Genomic DNA, 22,335 nt, shown 5'->3' with positions numbered 1-22,335 from the left:
GTTCCCCTCCTTTCAGCCTTCATCAGGAGGGTGAAGGTGAGGATATGGCCCCCACACAAAGCAGCAAATGTACCAAGATGTACTGGGACATCTGTGAAACAGCACAAGCACTAGACATGAGTGAGGGTCCCAGACTCGTCAAGTAAATGACACACAGGTTTTTGGCACTCAGTGACACGTTTGGACTTTACAGAGATGTGACAGACCGTGTCTTTTCAGTTCTTGTGCTAGTTGAGAGAAATACCACACACACCCTTTGCTAGAGTCATTGGAAGACTCATTCTGAGCTAGTAAACCACAAAAATTAGGCCATGAAACAAAAAGAGCCTTGATTATTCTCTCCTGCTTTAACAGCACAGGTGATGGGCAAAACCCCAGTCACTTCTCAAACCATTGTGGCATTTGCACACAAGTGGTAGAGGACAAGAAGGGCCTCAGGTTCCTGGTAGCAAGTTATGATTATCAAAATCCAGCCTGCAGGAATGTTGGTCGGGTCCATTGCAGCAGATGGGGAGACGTGTAGTTGGTGTCATGGTCAGAAGCTCAACTAGGACTGGGGTATAATGAAGTCATTCCTGTGCCCATGGCGGGAACAGGTTTGGGGAGGAGTTCTGCCTCAGGGCGTAGAGCCAGTTTGCAGAGAAGGCAGCTGAGCACATGCCTCTATCAGTGCTGGCCAAAACTGTCCTGGCCAAAATCCAGCAAGGGGAAAAAGAGCCTTGGTGGTTCAGATCAACCTTAGTGAAAAGAGGTTTCCCTCTGCCAAAAAGTGTTATTGGAGCCCCAAGGACCCTGCCACCACAAGTGTGGCATTTACAAGTATAAGTACGTAGCTCTGCTTTTAAAAACTTTGCTATTTGCTTTCTAATTTGGGGGATTTAAACATTTTCCTTTGCAAACTTTGCTATGAATGTGGATCTGTAGGGGAAAAAGGTGGGGCTGAAGTTTTCACTATGACTGTAGGAGCAACCTTCAGAAAAATGCTTCACCCCGTAGGACTAGCAATAAAATCAAAAGAGCTACCAACATGAATTCACCTGATTTTAAGCCTTCTTAGGTTAGGTCTACAAAGAGTACAGAATTTGTCTCTTACCAAATGTACATTACAATTGTGCAGCTATATTTATATAACTATTAATCCCGTAATAATAAAGGTTACATTTTAATTAAAAATGTCAGAAATTCAGTCCCTTCTCTGCCATCTGCTAAGACCTGACATGGCTCTAAAGCAATTAATGATGCTGCAGCCTTAGACAGAAAATCAGTTCAGCACTTTTCTTTTATTCACATGGCTGAATGCCAGCCAAAGTAGCATAAGCAATGGGCCCCATGAGCTCTTACATCAAGGCATTCAGTGCAGTGAGAATCTTGTCTTCAGATCATTTTGCTCTAAAATGCATTTGGCATTTTTAAGGTAAATGCCCTGTACATGTAGTTCAGGGTTTGATGTCTTGACAAATTTGCAAACTGATTCTACTGCTGCTCTGGAAGTGCTCAGGGGCGTTGCTGAGAGCATGGGCAGGTTGGTAGGAAGGCTGTGCATGTAGCTGCCAAACTCACCGGTGAGCTCTGATGCAGGAAGATGTCTCACCTTTTCTTTCCTCACTTGAAGAGGAAACTCTCTGCCCTGCAAGTCATATTCACAGCCTTTGAGTGGTTCTTTCTGTAACCATCTCAGGCCCTTGCTAATTTGCAACAGCAAATTCAGCCAAAGCTTATTTCTTGTAGAGGAAACAACAAATTTACAGTTTCAGTATGGGCTATCTAGCAAATTTATGTCTTTCCTTTTAAAATTAGAATGTAAATTTGGTTTATTGTGTCTTTATATCATGTCCTTGGAATTTCCAGGCCATTTTTCATTGTTCATTTAATAGATCTCTTCATAAAAAGAAATAAAGGAATTTTGTTCACTTTAGTAGGTATGAATTTCTCTGGAACATATCAGGATTGGTATTTAGCTTGCAGCGGAAGTCCACATTCTGAAAAAGTTCAACATGGTTCTCCTGTAGCCTGTCCTTTGAACAAGCAGAATTCAATTACAGGAGTTTTTGAATGGCCTCCAGTCCCCTACCCCAAGGCAACTGGCTGGTGCCCAGTAAAACAGTGTCCTCAAAACAACCATCCATTTTCCTTGTAGACCTGAGGCACCCACATCTGGAGCACCTACTTTGTCTCTGCTGACATGAGAAGAAACAGAGACATCTAGGGCTTCTTGTTGCAGGAACTTAAAATTTAGGTGCAAATTTTACATGTCTCCATAAATGTGGCATATATTCCACCCCTTAGAAGTGATTTCATGCATACTACTTTATTCCTATGGCTTTTGTCAATTTTTGTGAATTGAAACCAGACTTCTATGCCGAGCTGGCATGTTTTTTGCTTTTATGAATTGTTACACTGTTATAAGCCCCCTGCTTCTCCAGGAGAGCACAGATTTCTATATATTGAGCACTGACATCCAGACCAGACTATGAAATCACATGTTTTGAAAGCACTTCTGCGTACCAATTATTTAATAATTGAAGACTATGGGCCTTCCATAATATGTTCATTATTCTTTAAGCAGAACCAACTCAGCTGTTTCCCAAAAGCCAAGATGCATTTTGAAATGAATGATGGTCTTAAAAAACATTACTGACCACAAACTTAGGGATGCTGAAAAGGTAGAAGAATCAACTTCAAGTCACCTCAGCTGAGTAAAACAGTGTCTGGAATTCCACAATAGCCAGGATATAGAGCATTTAATTTCAAAGGGGCAATGCTGGAATCCTAATTTTTTCTGCACCAAAATTTGCTTGTATGCTTTTTGCTGCATGCTGAGCATCACTCATTAAACATAAGATCTCCATCTGAAAAGTAATAGTGTCTGCCCATCATGCAGAATGTCCTATCATACTGGCAAAATGATTTTTTATTGAAGATGTAAGTAGTGCTGCGAGCCTGTGATGGAGCTGAAGCTGAATTAGGTTACAGGTGCAGAGGAGCAGTTCGCAACTGAGACTCCCTGGGGAGCAGGCAAGGTCCCCCTGGAAAGTAATTGTGCCTAGGCCTCAGATGGCTTGTCTTGCTTCCATTTTCACCCCTCATGAATTATTCGTCCCTGCTAGTTGAAAAGGTCATAGGTCACTACTGCTCCAAATCCCCTGGATTTTGACAGAAAATACGTCTCATGAATAATGAAGTATGGCTTTGTGCACACCAGGGTAACAGCTGAGTGAGGAAGAAAGGATCCTCCCCCCAGAAGAAACTTCTGTATGTTTTGAACAACTGATCACCATGCCCAAGAAGTCAATTTGTATCTGCAAGTATTAGTACAAGCTCCCAACCAGAGGACACATGTTCAGGAAAAGCTGAGAACAATGTCTTGCATGCTCCTAGTCCCAAAGAGTGACAGTATTTGAAATGAAAAATGTTCTTTGAAGTCTCTTGCTATATAAATCATTTGGAATTGTGTCCTTATCAGTTATTTAGAAATGCTGAATTTTAGCTGAGAAAATGTAATAGCAGAACTCTGGGTGCTCCTTGGCTGATAACCTAAATGTGCTGACCATGAGAAGCATACAGATTATACCTAAAATCCAGGGACTAAAAATGAACCTTGAATTTTCAAGTGCACAACAGGCTCTGAGAAAATAAGACAAATTCAGGTATTTTTCAGCTTTGCCCCGGAGTCCAAATTCTATCCAACCTGCTCTGCTGCTGGCTGTGAATGACAACTGACTGGACATCCATTAATGAGAGTGAGACAGGTGAAACCAAGGGCAGCTATTTTAGGAGGCTGCAGCAGTCAAAATGGCAAAAAGAAGTAATATTGGTCCAATGTGTCTTTCTGTCATTTAGATCAAAATATATCACGGAAAATGCATAAGAGATGTCGGTAAAGTCTAACCTAAACTAATTCATTGCCTTTGTACCTTCCCAGTTCTACTCAAAGTCATAATTGGTTCCAGACATTGCCTGTTTTAAATAACTTTATTTCACTAGGGGGTGGGGGTTGTAGGTGGAAGCAGTTTTTTAAACAGAAAGTTTTAGGCAGGGCATGATTGTAAGCTGCTTTTTTTTTTTTTTTTTTGACTACTATTAGGTCTCTGAACACACTCTGCATGTTGGGATATATTGCATTCTTTTTCAAAACTGTTGCAGATGAGACACATGAGCTGACTCAATCTATGGACTGATTACATAAGCTACTGGGAATCTGGGTCAAAGCAAAATCGCCTTTCGGAAACTACCAGTTTAGAGACAGTGTCTTCTCTTTATCCTATAATATACCTCATCACAAACACATTTTAAAAGATTTTTCAGGAACCACAAAACCTGATTTTTTACAGGATCTAGGAAGAGAAGGTTGTGCTTTAGATGGGTTATTCAACTGTACTTGAAATCCCATTGCCTGTAACACAAAAACAATATATTTTTTTCCAGATGCTCCTTGGAGTAGTAATCCAGAAACGTTTTACCACTGAAATAATTTTTGCACACAGCTAATCCTGAGGCTTTACACTACCTGCCAGTCAACTACTGGATTGGAAGCCTCAAGAGCTAGTGAGACACTGTCTTGGGATTTACACTATACCACAAAATCCTGTCTATCTAGCACACACTATGTGAAAATGCGTGAATGACATTTGAACAGAAATTACTAAAATGTGTATTTTCCCCTTTTTGTTTGCTTGGGGGTTTTGTTTATTTGTTTACCACTATTTTCTCCATAGAGGGGAACTTCCTACAGGAGGCATTGCACAGGATCCTGATGAGTTTGTTGTACAGTTATCAAAAGGATAATAATGAATGTGGGACTAAATTAACATCTTTTACTGGTCAAGCTTTCACTTCAAGCTTTCCTGTGTCTCTGTGTTTGATTTTTCATGTTCTTTGATCCCAGAATTGCAAGAAACTATTTTTACCATAAACCCATTTAAAACCTTGTGGTGGAGAGCTATATACTGGTACTCAGTGCTAAAGGGGTTAGTCTGAGAGAGAAACAAGGCTGAATAAAATATAATTCTCATGATGCTCATCCACATGATGCTTAATTAGTCCTCATTTAGGGGAACTGAGAAGCTGCAAACCAGAATAATCAGTGCTTTTGTGGATGGTAATGTCAGATAAATCTTTGGAAGAAAATTACAAAAAATGTTTGGGGTTTTTTTCTTCTAACTTGCAGGCATCCTTAGTTTAAAAGATAGTGGAAATGGAAGTTCAGGAAATAAATTCACTTGACTTCTCCAGCTCTCCACATAGCTCTAAGGAAGATATGCTCTAGAGTTCTTGGCCTATTACAAGCCAAAAATAACCAGGGTGAACATGGTGCTAGAGCAGGCTGGCATAATACTCTGCCTCACCTTTCTCCACAGATACAGATACTTTCAGGTTGTAAGAACCCCTCAGTAAATGCTAAATCATTTAAATTTAGCTCCAGTTTTTGCAGAAAGGAACTGGGTACTTATGCAGCTATTTATGCAGCTGCAGCTGTTATCCTGCACATTTGTTTGTTTTTTTACACACATAACATTATGGGAAAAAAAGTCTTCCTCTAGAATTGGTAAGTCTATTTCAGCCCCCACTTTGACAATTAGCATTTGATGAGGGTACTTGATCTTGCGTGTAACACTTTTCATCAATACTTGGTGGCACTGCCATGCATTAAGTGCTAGTACATTATTTCTAGGAACATTAAGGCCCGGAGTGATTGCCACAGTCATTGTTTTATGGAGTCATCAAATGAGAGAAACAAGTAACAGGAATCTTAAAGCCCATTAGCCTATTTTTTATGGTATTTCCAGAGGATGGTATGTCAGCTTATGTGAGTTGAATGGGCGTTTTTCTCTTATTTTAAAGTAGTATTAAAGAGAAATTTAAAGTAAGCTGTAAATATGCATTCAAGACATTAAAAGAATTTTTCCTGGGAATTAATGAATGCTGTAAGTGCCCTGTGGTGAGACAGTGCTGGATTTTCTTTGAAGTCAAAACTGAGATTTCTAGTTGGTGATTTTCTAGATGATAAGAACTTCCGTCTGATAGCAGCAACAATTATTTTTCAGTGAAGGCTACTGCAACCTGCAATATCATTGTACTTCTGACTTCTACTCTCCTCTGAGACTGAGTCATTTGCTTTTGCAAGGCACTTCCCTAATCCCTACAGGCACCATCTCTTTTCAAACTAAACCAAAAATGTGGCCCTAAAGTACTGGTGAAAATTTAAAGTAAATATACAAGAGAAAGAAAAAGATAATTTATGCTGGAAGTCCAAACTAGTAATTCTTATGCTTTCATAGAGATGTAGACAGGAAGAGAGAAAGTGAATGAATTTGACATGATGTTTCAGCCCAGATAGGTAGTTATTACCTTTAATTTCCTGATCTTTCTGGGCTTTCAGTAACATTTTGGGGGGATTTGTGTTTCAGTGGTTATAAGGAAACTGTTGTGTTTACAGGAAAAAAGCAAAAAGTCCTTTTGTATTACTATCCTGCCCATGGATACATAATCTCCTACTACATAAGAGTAGCTGGTGATGAAAACAGACACCACAGCATGAGCTAGGAGTGAGATATCTGTCATGCAGCATCGTTGTGCCTGGGTGTATAGTCTGGGAGTTTAACTCAAGATTTAGCCTTTTGCAGTACAGGTGAAGTTGCTGTGCTACCAATGGTCACAAAGAAGCAGAAATTAGTGCAGAGGGATCTGGAGGTGGTTTTCAGCATGCTTTTCCCTGCTGGCTGGCAGCTGGGTCTGTGCTGGCCCATGGAAGAGAAGATCTGTTGCTGTTGAGCTGGAAACATCAACAGTGGTAAGTGGTGCTTGGAGGATGTCAGGTAGAAGAGGGAGCGTGAAGAAGTCAGATTTGGCTGTTCAGTGGCCTAAGTAATTGGGACAGAGTTGGCAGTGTCTAGATCAGAACACTGCATGCCACATTTAGAGTAAACGGCCTCCTAATCAGGAGGTGTGCTACAGGTGATTACCCAGCAGGTCATGTCTAGAAATTCAAAGGTAAAATGTTTAAAGGCATTAAAGGCTCATAAGGATAGAGAGGGGCACCAAATGATATTTTCAGAAGTGACTCATTACTTAAATTGCAATAAAATCCATGAGAATCAGGCAGTGAAGTACTTAATGCCTCCCTGAGAAAACTCTGCAAGGTGCCTGTTTTTATCAATATGTGCTTACATGCCTCTTAAAAACCTGGCTGTCAGAGACATCTCCTCCCATTAAGCTTTAATAGTAGTGAGTAGCTGAGATGGAAGAAGGATTAACACACAAATGCTGCAGTGATTGAGCCCTCCCTGTGTAATGCCTGTGCATGGTGGTGTTTGTGTGTTTGGTGCCACAGAAAGGTGGATTTTGTAGGGGTGTTCCATCAGAAAGCAAGGATGTGGCACACACTCCTCCCAAAAGGTATCAAAGCAGAGAACAAAAAAATCAGAGCATCATCTTGCATTTCCATTCCCCTGAGCAGATGAAGAGGAAAGGAGGACATGTTTAGTACCTTGTTCCTTAGATCACTGTAGCAAGAGTACAACTTGGCTACAGGGCTAAATAAAGAAGGAAAACAAACTAAGTCCTACTACCAACTGTGATGGAGAAAGGACTGTTGTGTTCTCCAGGAGGATTATTAGTGTTACCAGTAGCTGAAGAGATGCACATAGAATTGTGTGAATGGAAACTGGAGAGGTAAACTTCCAATAAGGTAATAAGTATGAAGAAATAGGAGATTATTCTTTCACAAAAATTAGTCTCTTCAAAATCTTATTGTAAATACTAGAATGCAAAATAATCTAGCAATATTGTATCTTATAATATGAGCTAATTAATGGTACATATTAGAAAGAACTGGTCCTTGAAAGAGGCAGCTTAGAAAGCCTTCACCAAATGTGTCAGGGACAGTAGTTTAAATGTAAAGCTGGTGAACATTCAGATGCATAGTGACAATCAGGCAGACATGGAGAGAGTTAGACAAGGAGCACAGAGGCAGATGCAGCTGCAGAGCAGAATACTCGCGTGACAGTAAATGCCGAGATGTGAACAGAGGACCTGAATTCAGTGTGTGGAAGGCCAGCAAGTCCTGTGGAGTAAAACCTGATGATGGAAAGCAGGGTCATAGACAGACTGGCAAGTACATTGTCAAGTCAAAGCTGCAGAGGAGAGCAGCTAAAGAAAAACTGGAGCATGATGAGGAAACAGACACTGATTTAGAGTTTGGATGCATAGGATACTAGACTGTGCAAAGTGGCAAAAATGAATGGTTTGTAGGGTCCAGGCTGGCACTAGATGCAGTAATATTAGAGTAACCAACATAGGCAAGAAACTGAATGTCAGGTAGATAGGTGACATACATGACTATGGAGATATCTTTGGGATTATTCAAGGGAGGAAAGCAACGTTGTCATCAAGTGACACTGATGGCAGTTACATGATTTCTTAACTACTTGGACTATATGTTAGTACACGTGTAATAGAAAGCACTTGAGATCATGCTTCCAGTAATAGAGAAGACACAGAAGGCACCACTGTCAGTGCAAACAGGAAAATAGATGATGCTTTGACAGCTACTCTGCTCTCTGGGCTTGAGATCATCCCTCTGCAGAATCAGTCTGGCTTAGCCCACAGTGCCTGCAGTGGCCAATCCAGGCTGGAGTACCTGCATCTCTGCAAACTCTGACTTGGCTGCAGTGTGCAGAGGGAGGATCATAGCAGTTAACAAAAGGCTAGCATGTGTCTTACAAAAAAGACAAGCTGGAAGCATTGGTCAGCTCCCAAAGCTGCAATATCCTTGGTACTAGCAAGACTAGTGGTACTAGTAGACGTTGGTACTAGTGAGTTCCCAAAGCTGCAATATCATTGGTACTAGTGAGACTTGGTGGAATGAGTTTCGTGTTTGGAGTGCTGGCATGGAGGGCTGAAGGCTGTTCAGGAAGAGTAGGCAGGGCAAGTGAGGGGGAGGTATGGCACTGTAAATAAGGGAGAGGTTGATTGCATAGCCCTTATAGTTCATGATTATATGGTGGAGAGCCTGTGGGGGAAGATTAGGGGGATGGAAAACAAAGGAGATGCTGTAGAGGGTGTTTGCAACTGATCGCCCAGCCAGGATGTAAGCACCAGTGAATTATTCTATAGGCAAGTAGGAGAAATCTCTGGATCAGTAGCCCTTATCCTTATGGGAGATTTCAACTTCCCAGACATCAACTGGGAATATCATACTGCTGTGATGAGGCTTGGAAATTCTTGAAGTTTGTAGGAGATAGCTTCTTGTCATGGGTACGCAGTGAGCCAACTAGGAAAGATGCCCTCCTGGATTTGCTATTTGTGAATAGAGAAGGACTCATGAAGAATGAGTTAGTAGATGACTGTCTTGGCCACAGTGATCATGAAATGGTTAATTTTTAAATTTTCACTGTAATGACAAAAAAGGGTGACAGAGTTGCTGCCTTGGACTTCATGAGAGCAAATTTTATGCTATTCAGGGAGCTATTTAGCAGAGTGCCCTGGGAACCTGCTCTTAAGGGCTTGGGAGTCCAAGTGTCCTGGTCAATCTTTAAAATTCACCATGCAGAAGCACAGGAGCAGACAATTCCATCGTATTGTATGTCAAGCAATCAGAGCAGAAGACCAGCTTGGCTGAACAGGGAACTCCTGGTGTAGCTCAGGAAGAAAAAGGAACTCCATGACCTCTGGAAGCAAGGTTAGGCTTCTCAGGAACCTGAGTACAGAGCTGGGGTTCATTTACACAGGGAGAAGACATGAAAGGCCAAAGCTCACTTAGAGTTGAAATGGACCAGTGTTGTTTCAGGCAACAAGATGGGCTTTTTTTTTTTAATGTTAACAGCAAGAGGAGATCTAAGGAAAACATTGAACTGATACTTGGTGAAGGTGGTCATCTGACTAACAGGAATGAAGAAAAAGCAGATCCATTCTATGCACTTTTTATCTCAATCTTTAGTGATACTAATAGACCTTTGGCTGCCCAGTCCCCTGAGTTGGAGGACCACAAGTGTAGGAACAGTGATTTTACATTTGTGGACACTGAATTTGTAAGGGACCAGCTGTATCAGCTGAATGTAGACATGTCATAGGGGCCTAATGGGATTTATCTGAGAGTTCTGAAGGAGCTAGGGCATGTTATGGCAGGACCCCTCTTAATCATCTATCAAAGGTCTTGGAAGTTTATGGAGGTCCTGCTGACTGGAAGCTTGCCAGTGTTATTCCAGTCTACAAAAAAAGGCATGAGGGAAGACCCAGGGAACTACAGATCTCTTAATCTAACCTTGGTTTCTGGAAAAGTTATGGAGAAGGTTAAACTGGGTACTATTGAAAGACATTTAAAGAATGATGCAGTCATATTTAACAGTCAGTATGGGTTCACAAAAGGGAATTCACATTTAACTGATTTGGTATCCTACTCTGATAGGGTCACCTACCTAGTGGATGAAGGGAAGGCAGTGGATACAGCTTTTTCAAGATTTTAGTGAGGGGCTTTTGGTACTGTCCTTCAGCATGTTTTTGGACAAGTTGTCCATCCAGGGAATGAGTGGATTTGTGATGGACTGGGTGAAGAACTGGCCAAAAGCCAGAGGTCAAAGGGTTGTAGTGAATGGGGCTACAGCTGGCTGATGGCTGGTTACCAGTGGTGTTCCTTTGGGTTCAGTTGTAGGGCCAGTTCTGTTCAATATGTGTGTGTGTATGTATATATCATGTGCTGCTGAATGCACCACTAGCAAGTTTACTGATGATAGCGGACTAGGATGGAGGCACCTAGGATGGAGGCACAAGAATAAAGTGAGAGAGGAGTGGCTGGAGAGCAACCTGCAGTTGGCAGGGAGCCCTGGCAGCCCAGAGGGCAAATCCCATCCTGGGGTGCATCAAACACAGCGTCACCAGTCACTCAGGACAGGTGATTATCCTGCTGTATTCAGTGTTGGTGCAGCCTCACCCGGAGTTCTGTGTGCAGTTCTGGGCCCTACAATTTAAGAAGGATTTGAAGGTACTTGAATGCATCCAGAGGAGGGCTACAAAGCTGGTGGAAGTGCTGGAAGGAATGTCCTATGAGGAGTAGCTGAGGACAGTTTGTCTAGCTTGGAGAAAAGCAGGCTGCGGAGCAACCTCATTGCTGTCTAAAGCTTCCTGAGGAGGGGAAGTGGAGAGGGAGGTGCTGATACCATCTCCCTGGTATCCATTGACAGGATGCATGGGAATGGTTTAAAGCTGCCCCAGGGGAGGTTCAGACCGGACATTAGGAAGCATTTCTTTACAAGAGATTGGTCAACTCTGGAACAGGCTTCCTAGAGAGGTGGTTGATGCCTCAAACGTGTCAACCCTGAAGTGGTCAGATGGACTGAGTTGGACTAGATGATTGCTGCAGGTCACTTCCAACACAATATTCTAGTCTAGTCTAGTCTAGTCTAGTCCAGTCTAGTCTAGTCTAGTCCATTCCATTCCGTTCCATTCCATCCCTTTCTGTCCTATTCTATCCTGCTGTGATCTTCTCTGTCTTTACAGTTGCACCCTGAGGCTGTTCAGTCAGGTCTGGTTTTTTCATGAGGTAAAACCAAAATTATTTTTCCTAGTGAGAAAGGGTGGGGACTGATGCATTTTCTGTTTTCTTAGAGACAGTTTCTCTAGCTCAGAGCAGGCATGCAGTGGTGGCATGAGATGAAGGAGCTTGAACCAGTTAATTTCTCACCTTCTGGATGAGGCAGCTGCCAGGTGTCTCAGCCCAGCATCTTCCGCAATCCCTAACCCCATTAACCAGCCCAAAATAACAAATGAGGGATCATTCTCCAGCTACCCCTAAATTTTTTAGTGGGTTGTTGTGTTTTTTCTGTAAGTTGATATTATCTCACTGACAGGCAGTATTAACAAAGCCTTAGTTACTGGAAAGAACGTTTACTTTTCATGTAGGACTAAGAGCTACCTGGATCCTTCTTTCTTTGAGCAAGCAGCCAGAAAGTTAGAGGAAATAATGAGAAAAAGGAGCTGTACTTGTCACTGCAACTTCATGATTGAGTGGAGATGTTGGTGAGAGATGAGACATCTGTTTTTTTACCAAAAGCTATGGAATCACAGTGCAGTGTCTTCATGTTTTGCTGCACAATTTCCTAATGATACTGTGTTCATACACAGCAAAGCAATAAAACTTAGCAATGCACTGTCAAGACAGAATACTGTAATAATTATGTGGGCTTCTTTAGAATGAGGTAACATTGAAATCCAATAATTAAGGAGAAATGTGTGTCTTGGTTTAACTCAATGTCTTGGTTTAATTCAGTGTCATTTGTAAAAGCAAAAAATGCCTCTATGTTTGTGTTCCTAAAATCAATTAATTACTGTTTGTTAGATAGAATTTGGAAACAGAAAAGCTGCACTGGAGGCCTATGAACTGCTCAGAATCTTTGCTGTGTGTACCACGCTCTGCCTGAACCTGCAACTTGTGTGTAAACTTTGGTTCCTACTTTGTAGAGCCATTCTGCATATGGATGTGCATACAGTATTTGGTTAGATTTCCCAAAAAAGCTTTTTGCTCTAGTAAACCAAGTCCCATCAGTCCAGCTCTGCCCTGTCTGCAGTGAAGATTTGTTGCTACAGGCCTTGGCATTACTTCAGGAGAAGTTTCCAGTCAAGATTCATTTTTGACATAGATGAATGAGGACTTTGGTGAGACATCTCAAAAGGGTTTACCCTACATACTTTGGCTGAGCATTAAGCTTTGAGAAATGAATGATTACATTTAGAATTGCCTTTCACATTAATAGCAGGAGAAGATCTGCCCAGTTGTCTGTATGAGAGTGGAGATTTATTTTCTGGGGTAAAAGTGCAGTTTACTACTTTCTTCATTCAGAGTTACGTTGTGGGTGGTATAGTCACCTTTTTTTTAATGAGAATAATATTCATGATGATAAAAACAATATATAGAAACGAGACTGCATTTTGGAAATTGAGTAGTATCTTCTTCTCCATAGATCCATAACCATTAGCCAAAAAAGTACTGATTTAAAAAACAAGTTTTTGAAGGGAAAAGGTTACCTTTATCAGAGAAGGTACTATTGCAGAGATACATATTTTGAGCTGATTTTACAAAATAGTCAAGTAGTTTAATGTTCTAAAACGTTTAAGATCTGCACATGAAATACAGCTAAAATTTCTCTGACAGGTAGAAATTCTGCTAATAACCTGATATCCTTTGTGTCAGAAATATATTTTTGGAATATGTAAGGCTAAAAGATGTCTTTTTTAATGCAGTATCATGAAGTTAGAAAATCTGGGAATTTAATAAAATATATGGGTTTTTTCCTTTGTGCCTTCACCCCATAGCAATTTAGGAAACAATGGGCTTCATCTTAAATCCTCTTGTGTTCTTTGTGTATTTTCAGGATTCCTCTTTGATTGGAACAGCCACAGTGGCTGGTCCCAGGACAAGTGCAATAATTGGAGATCAGGGAACACCACCGAAGGTCCAGCTCCCCCTCAATATGTAAGCAGCTCATCTCAGTCACTGTGTTCTTTTTGTTTCCAATTGTGTGTGCATGTGTGCACGTGCGTGTGTGTGTGTGTGTGTGTTTAAAATCTGAAAGCCCAAATCTCAGTTCAGGAGCATTCTGAGAAGAGAGAGACTGCAATTTCATACATGAGGCAGCCTCTTCTGAAATTGAAAAATTAGTAGAAAAAGGCAAGACTACCCCCTTTGTCTGTGAGCTCTTTTAGACTTTAATTATTATAGCTGTACGAACCACAGTGAAGCAAACTGAACACCTCGCAGCTAAAGAAAATCTTCCTTCATTTAAACCTCTTATAAAGGTGTGGTCCCATGCAATCAAACACCAATACATTCATCGTTAACCAGAAAAAATTACCCAATTGCATTTTTTCAGTGCCATAAACAGTGAATGAACAAAGGCAATGAATGAACTTCATATCTTGGGAATATGGGCTTATTGAACAGTGTGTAGAATAACAGAACGTTTATTAGATACAGAACAAAAAGAGTAGACTTCATTAAGTCTCTACTAGTCTGGTTGGTTTATCTGATACCTGTCTAGTTAAACTACTGAACCCTTTCCTCTCAACACATATACCTTGTGAAAGCAAGACAACTATAGAGACACATACACATATGCACACCCACATTTTGGGGCTTTATGATATGGCTAAAACGAGGTCTGAATTCACAAATAAAATCCTAAAAATAACATAGGAAATATTCTTTAAGAACAATACCCCCTATTGTTGGAACAGAACCAAACACATTTCTTCTTGGCTACTAAGTTGAGATCTTTATACCTGAGAGGTACCAAACATCACTGAATGCCCCACAGAGAGGTCTCGTCATCATCCTGTAGTCACCCTGTGCAGCTTGCATGGCACATAGTGGGGCACAAATTTATTTCAAACTTTGCCCTGAGTAGGAAGCAGTAACTGGCAATATTTCCAGTATTTAGTTGCTGAATCAGGACATTTTGCAGCTCTCTGGCAATGCCCCTGACTCCATGCCTCAGCAACCCTCCCTTTCTCCCTCCCGTGCTTCTGTCATCTCCCTTGTGAAGCAGCCTTGTAATCCAGTCTGTCATTTTGCATTTGCGAGCCAAGTTCCAGTCAAAGAGGATGTGTTATTTGAAAGCTGTAGCAGTAGTGGGGAGGTGCAACCTAGACAGAGCCCCGGGGCTTCTGCATTATAAGTAGAGTCACAGGCAAATCCCCAAGTCCAAGAACATAAACTACCTTCTCACTTAAACCTTTTTTTAGGGAACTTCTAATAAACATTTTAGTTTCTTCTAGGTCCCACTCCCTAACCCTTAGCCTCACTGTTTCATATATCTCAGAATAACTTGATATTGCATTTTGGAAGATTTCATTGTTTTAACACTTTCTTCTAGGTTGTAGGGAGTTAGGTGGTGAAGTTTTACACCTAAAATCTAGAGAATAGTGAAATGTGTTCGAGTCCAAAGACTTTGGCTTAAGTCAAAGTCAGCCTCAGCAAATGGGACTGCTAGACCTGATTTCCTGCCAGAGGAAAAACCCAGAAACACTTGCTGGTGAGGGAAGCTGCCTGAACTCAAATTGTTTTCAGCCATGGATAAGAGCAGGCATCGTGCCAGCTCTTCCACAGCCCGCTCTCTGCCAACACATGGAGCATATGCCTGTCCCCATAGGGTGGGGCAATGGACCCAGGCGGGGCCTGTCACTGGGTTTGGAGAACCCCTTGCCTCTTTGCAACTAATAGAGGACACCCCCAGGGATAGACATCCTCACTGCCCCACATAGGTGGTGGGATCGCTGGTCCACAAAGAAAGCCCTGACCACTTCCATTGTCCCAGGGTCACCATATTTGCTTATCACATACAAGCTTTCATCACTTTAGCCGTACAGAGATTGGTCTGTTTTGGTATGGTGTCCATGCTGGGCTGTTGTAAACCTTCTTTTAGTCTCTGTTCTATCCAGAGAATGTTTAGGCTTATTGTGATATTGGATATTCAGATTTAGTGGTGGCTGATTTGGGGGAATTTGCAGGGTGAAGCTAGTAGGAGAGAACAGAAAGAAGCTAGTTGGAGAGCTAGATATAGCTGCAAGGCACAACAACCTGTGATCCAATTAGGGTAATTTTCCTTGCACCTTCTTCCAGCATCTCCACCTGTAAATTACATTATTACATGTAGCCCCTTGGGGAAAAAGGCTAAGTGAGTCTATCTAAAATGCTCTGTCCTTGACCCCCTGCCTTGCCCATAGCTTCTGAATCTGAGCCCTGTGTAAGCAGCAACTTCAAAAGTGGTAGTCAAAGCCACACTTTCTGCTCCCTCGAGTGACTGCAGTCTGGCACTCTCTGTTATGTCCTTGCAGAGTGCAGTGCTGAAAGATCAGCACCGAAGCATGCAACCTTATTTCTTGTCAGGGTGACACATTCTGGTGTTCTTCAGTTCATATGTAGCCTCATGTTTTCCATCGTGTAAACAGCTACAGACCTGCTCAAGACCACCTGATTACATAGGCTAAATAAAGGATGTGCAGGGTGTTTCCTCCCATCTGTTGACTAATGAAATACAGTTTCTGATTAGGTCTTTGTACCCCACACGCATGGTAAACAGAGCCAGGCACATCAGCCTAAGCATTCCCCTAGGAGCTGTTACCAATATTTCATATTCTGCTCATTACTGCTGTTTATTTACTGTCTTCAGAATAAAAATAAAAAAATCTACTGATACAGTAAAGGAGTAGAATCAAAAAAACTAACAGGATTTATTCCTGAATTATATTTCCCGGAGAGCAGAAGTAAAAGGTCATGTATCATTTTTATTGGTTGAAAATCTGCAATCACGATGGTTATAGTTTTCATTATTTCTCTGGTTCACTGCTATAAGGTGGGCAGTGAGCCTCTTCTCACCCACCCCTGAGCCTAAGAGTATTCTGCTGTACTTTGTAGTGTAAATGCACATTCTGTAAGTGTTTTCCCATTTGTCTTAACCTCTCTTCACTGTCTGTAAAGAACAAATAAATAAAGAAAAACTCAAGAAGGCATAACCTTGATCAAGAATTACCAGAAATCCCTTTCTGCATCTGTAGAAAAGCTACATAACAAAAAAAAAAAAAAAAACCAAACGGTATTTACAAAGAAAATGTTGTTCTGTGTGTGCACTCTTGCTGTTCTATCCCAACTCTCCATTATTTCCCAAAGTGCAAGCAATCATTCTTAATTTTCAACAAGGATTTCTTTAAACAGAGAGAATATCTTTAGGGACTTTAAGCTGTAGTCATTTTACAACGCTAGACACATCCCTGAAGTAGTAACAGAAGAACAAAGGAGAGATAAATAGAAAGATTCTAAACAAAGGGAATAAATAAAAGCTATAATTAAATAAATAAAAAGTTCTACATATTGGATCATTATTAAAGATTTATTAGAATATTTGCATGCAAAACATCTAAAGCCAAATTCTACCACTTCACCTACTGAAGTGAAAAGCCCCTTACAGAATTTGTCCCTCTGTCACTTTTGTTTTACCCATATGGTACAAGAACTACCATACCAGATCAGAACAGTTTGGTGTGTTGTTGCTAAACTTGACCAGCATAAATAGTGTTGAGAAAGATGCAAGTAAAGCTGTCGTAAGTGCTTTTGAAGTAGCCTACCCATAAGAAAAGTTTCTTCTGAAACTCCACAATAGGCTCCCACCCTAAAGCATATGAATATATGCTTTATCCAAATGTTAGGCTTTGCAAAGCCCTCTTACTCTAGTCCTTGTTGCTCTGGCTGTCTCTGTAATTGTCTTGTCTTTCTGCAACTGCTGCTAAGTCCTTAACTTCAGTGCTGCTTTGTGTGGCAGTGTTTCACTTTGGTTGTGCCCTGAGTGAGATGTCTCATCAATTTCTAAATTACAGCCTACTTTACTCTGATTAGTTATTCCCTTATTGTCTTGGAATCCAGTCTCTGCCCTTCCTTGTTTGATATGCTGTAATGATGTCCCTTTTCAATCCCAATTTCTTAACATTGCTTCTGCTCACTTTCTGCTCTGTGGGGCTGGAGTTGGAGCAGGACAAGTGGTGGTTGATGCCATCTGTGTGCTCTCTTCCTGTGTGACCTCTCCCCACAGCTACCTAGCCCTGTATGCCTACAAGCCCCAGAAGAACGATGAGCTGGAGCTCCGCAAAGGTGAGATGTACCGGGTCATTGAGAAGTGCCAGGACGGCTGGTTCAAGGGGACATCTCTGAGGAGTGGGATGTCCGGTGTCTTCCCAGGCAACTATGTGACACCTGTCTCAAGGTGAGGACCACTGGCCTGAACTGGGGCTGAGTTCTCTGCATCTGGAGGACACTGAAAAGAACGTAGCTCTGCTCTGAAATCACATTTCCCTTCCAGAAATTTTCTGGTGGCGTTGCAGACTTCAGTAATGAAACTTGCTGGTTGTAGCATTGGAGTTATCCATGTCCTCAGGAGACTGCAGTAGTTGTACTGGATTGATGGCATTTATAACCTCTGATAAGCCCAGGGGGGGGTTTTACTTTTGTAAAGAATCTGTTGGCTAAACACTTTGTTGTTGTTATAAAACTACTGGACATGTAACAAAATAAGAAATGCTTGTATCTTGCTTTTCAGTAGCTTCTCTTGTAGATTTTGTTTTTCTTAAAGCAAAGATCTGGAATGGTTTGGATCTGGACTAATGTTTGAACTGTTAAAATTCAGAAGTGGTAGGAGAGTTCAGTAAATTGTCTGATTTTAGCTACCCATCTCCATTGCAGAAGATGAGAAAAGGAAAGAATAGTATGTTTTGGGGAGCAATGCCATTTTTCAGAGTTTGGTATATTGGACAACACCAAGTCAAAGGTTGTTTCTGATCTAGAGCCCACTCTGAAATAGTCTGAAAGATGAGAAGAAAGTTCATCGCTGTGTCCCAGACTGATTGCCCCACATACTCCTTGCAGGTGAATGGTGCCACATGTATGCCCATGTCTCCTTTAAACAAACTGTGGATTTGCAAACTCAGCTCACTGCTTTTCATATGCTCAGTCCCTCCTCCCACATGTACACTGCCTCCACCATCTTTCACTCCTCTCCAGGGAAAGGCACTTCACAATTCAGACAGTGTTGATTTTGAAAAATTGATCCAGCTTTGTTCCATCTACAGTTTATGTCAAGTCTGTAATTTGTGGGCTGAGCAATACCAAAAGTTTAGAGCAGATTAGAAGATAGCTAAGCCTGCTGACAGTCCTAATATTGCATTTCGGTAAAAAAAAAACCCAAATATTAATTCACTGGTTCTTCACAGTTCATCAACCTAAATGTATTTACCTTATTTTATAGAGCTCCTTGGCTGCCTTTACTCCTTACCTCTTCAGTTTTTAATTAGTAAGGAAGTTTGTGCTGAAGGGTTGGTGATCTGAATCAGCAAGACTTTATTAAATGCAGCATGTCACAGCTAGAACAAGACAGAGAAGAGCTAAAGGGCAAAAGTGCTTTCCACAAAACCCGAAAGCAGCTTTATGATTATATTTATGATCCTGTGAGCTAATTAAGTTCCCGTGCAAATCACTCTTAGGGAGAAGAGCATGAAAAATCTGATAGCAACAAAATCTCCTATTTGCTGCACTTTCAGCATATTTTGCTGTCCTTTGACAGCAAAAAAGATCAGATTCATACATGTTTTTCTGCCACTCCTTACAAAACCCAAGGAAAAGAAGTTGTCCATGAATTTAATAACACTGAACTAGATTTATAAGCTGCCAAAACATGCATGAACAGACTGTGGTGGAAAAAGAACAAGACTCTTTAGATGGACAGACAGGTAAAGGGCAGCAGAGGAAATTTGCCACATCCAACATCTATCCATCTCTGTGGGAGTCACAGATAGTTTCTGTACCTGTCAGCATGCATGTTTGCCTGACCACAGCTCTCAGTGGACTGTTAGGTGTGCTTTTCTGGCAAACTCAGTCTAGTGCAGATGGCCAAGTCAGCTCAGCTGAACCTTCCTGCCACCTTGCCAGCTCTTCATAGCAGATGACAGACAGTAAAAATTTCCATCTGGTGAGATTCCCAGTTTTTCCCAACCTATAGGTTTATAAAAAAAATTGAAGAAAAAAAATTCAGATTCATTTAGCAAAATGTGTTCCAGGTAAACCTTGCACCATGAGATAAGTCAAGTCACTGACAGCGCAGTGTTGTCTTTCCTCTTGTGGTTTTGGGGGAGGGAGGATTGGGCAGAAGGGATAGCTATATTTTGCACTTTTGGACCATATCTTCCAGCCTGTGTGTTGGTCTTTTTCTATCAGAATTTCACTCTTTTGTCTCTTCCCTTTTCTACTCTTTTCTTAGGGTTACTTATTCTGTCATTCATGTCCTCTGAATCAGACCAGATTGTTCAGCATACTCCTTCCTTCTGATCTTCTCCTCTCTGTTTTCCACACAACAATCTTGGGGACCCAGAAGTTCTCCCAGTCCACCTTCTGTAGTTGGCTCTTGTACTTTTTCTGTTATTCTCTCCTCCCTTGCTAGTCCCTTGCACTGCCGCATTTCCATTTCCTTCATCTTGCTTTGTTCTGCCTCATATCCCTGTGCTGTCCTTTCCTGGAGGAGGACCTTCACACAAGGAGCAGCCCCAGAGAGAAGAACAGCGTAAAATGATCCCTCTGTTTCATGGCATTTATTGGTGGGCATTGAAATTATTCAGGACCCTGAGTAAGAAACTCAGAGAACGAGCTACTGAGCAGCGGCTGAGTTTGTCCATTGGTGTCCGTCTGTTCTCCGCAGTGTCCTCCCGTCTTGGTCAGAGAGTGTCTAGCTCAGTGGTAAGAGGATCAAGACATGCTGTAGTCTGAACTCATCATATGGGAGAGAGAGCCTTGTCCCTTTCCTCTGAGGTCTACCTGGCCACTCAGATGAAATACAGATTATGTATACAGTTTAAGTGAGAAATGAAAGAGGGGTCGATTACTGTTTGGATTTCTTTTTCATTCAGGTCAGCTGCATTCCCTTCCCTTTTGCATTCCCTTAGCAAGTCTAAGCTAGGGCTGGTTACATCAGTAGGGTAAATGTTCAGCCAAGCCAAGCCCTGTCAAGTCTGCTGCTTCTCAGTCCCCTTCAATAGCCACACACAGATTTGGCATTATCCATCCTTGTTTCTCCCTGTAGGGCTGTATGCAGGTTTGGTCCCAAGAAAAGATCTCTGAGTATGTTTTAATTATCACTCTGTGTGAAATAGCCTCTGGCACACAAAATGACATTTGGGAGATACTTATTTCCTCTGAATTAAGATTTGTGATTTTACTAGAAGCTATTCAGACAGAAATGTAGCATAATAAAAAAGTGATGAGATAAATTATCTTTTCCATTTTTACCCTGCACTTCTTCCTGTAGGATAAAGGGGTGAAAATGTCCTCCAGCATGCTTAAGACTGGGCTCTATAAAGATAAATGTATATCTATATCTCAGTTTGCTTTAACAACTGATAGAGTATCATGTTAAAACTCCTAAGTAACTGGGGGTGCTTATCAGCACTGCGGTTGGGTATTGGGGTCTCTGCAACATGCTTACGCTGTGCCTTGGTTCCGTACAGGGTGCCAGTGGGAGCTGGGCAGCCCAGGAACAGCGGAGCTGGAGGAGTTCCGACAACAAAAGTAGCTCCAGGAGCCATCCACCCCATCGGGGCCAGTCACACCAATGTCACCACAACTGTCAGACCAGTTGTTCCTATCACCACTCCCCAGACACATCCCCAGCTGCAGGCAGCCTCTCCACAGCTGAATAACTGCCTGCGGTACTCAGCTCAGCAGCCAGCCAGCCAGCCCCGCAACACCATGCAGATAGGTAAGTGCACACCCATCAGCGCCTCTCACCCTGTGTAGGGAGGATTGATGTTTTACCTCTTGAACAGGCAAGCCTCTAGAACTTGCCTGTCCCCACAGCTTTCTTTCTCGTTTTAGTCACAGCTCAGTCAATGTGGGATAGAGTATGTTTTCTTTGCTTGTAATATTTATGGGTTTCTATTGATCTCTGGGAACCACGTTGTGTTTATCAGATTGTTCTATTGCTACAGCTGAAATAGATTATAGTGTTTACAAATATTTATACAATTTATCTGAGGGAAAGCAAGCACCCTGCATCCTGGGGAGATTAACAGTTCTGAGTCCAGTTGGTTTACTGACAGAAAAATACTGCCTGTATTGCAGGGCAAGTAATACACACCTTAAAATTAAGAAGTATTTCATTGGGCTTCAGGGATGAAAGGTATTTATTAGGCAGAATGGGACCCAGTGCTAGTGATAAAGAAAAAGATCTGAAAAATGCTGCCACCTTTTGAAGTGAAAATAAGAGCTTCTTGCACCAGGGGGCCTCTGTTCTTTCTAGGTTCCCTTTCTGATGTACAGCACAATTTTCTAGAGTACAATTTATTCCCCTTTCCCTGATGTTAAACAGCCTCTGATGTTGAATAAAGTAAAAGTAAATCCTGGGGTGGAACTTTTTAGCAAAATTTAAAACATTTTGTTTCTGATATTATATAGGGATGTGAGCCATTGTGTTTGCAAAGGCAGATCAGTAAGAACTGTGACTGCTCAAAACTGAGGTCTTAGATATAAAACAGAGCAAGCACAAATGAGAAATACCCTGTGAAGTAAGTCATGGATTCATACCTTTTGAAGCCAGAAGGCACCATTATGACCATCTAATCTCACCTCCTACACAGTCCAGACCAAAGGGAAGAAAACATAATAAAATACATGTGAATCTGAATCTCGAACAGCGCGGACTCCTCTGCTCAGCAAACAGTGCTTTACATGGTATCCATGTCACACTGGGGGATAATCAATTTATCCTCTTTTTGTTTAGTTCAGAAAGTGCTGCTTACCCCTCAAGTCACACC

The 22,335-nt window shown here is 41.6% G+C and overlaps 1 protein-coding gene across 1 annotated transcript in view; it reads left to right on the top strand.

Moving 5' to 3' along the window:
* The window catches only part of SH3RF3 (SH3 domain containing ring finger 3), a 250,643-nt gene that overhangs the window by 190,031 nt on the left and 38,277 nt on the right, over positions 1–22,335 (top strand). The window contains exons 5-7 of the mRNA XM_051772741.1: positions 13,365–13,465; positions 17,574–17,744; positions 21,031–21,281. Of these exons, the coding sequence (XP_051628701.1) occupies positions 13,365–13,465; positions 17,574–17,744; positions 21,031–21,281 (523 nt within the window). The remainder of the gene's footprint in view (positions 1–13,364; positions 13,466–17,573; positions 17,745–21,030; positions 21,282–22,335) is intronic.

Source organism: Manacus candei, unplaced genomic scaffold (genome assembly GCF_025592945.1).
Source record: "Manacus candei isolate 608988 ecotype Guabito, Panama unplaced genomic scaffold, ASM2559294v1 h1tg000159l, whole genome shotgun sequence".
Taxonomy (NCBI): Eukaryota; Metazoa; Chordata; class Aves; order Passeriformes; family Pipridae; genus Manacus; species Manacus candei.
This window is presented reverse-complemented; position numbering and strand designations above follow the sequence as displayed.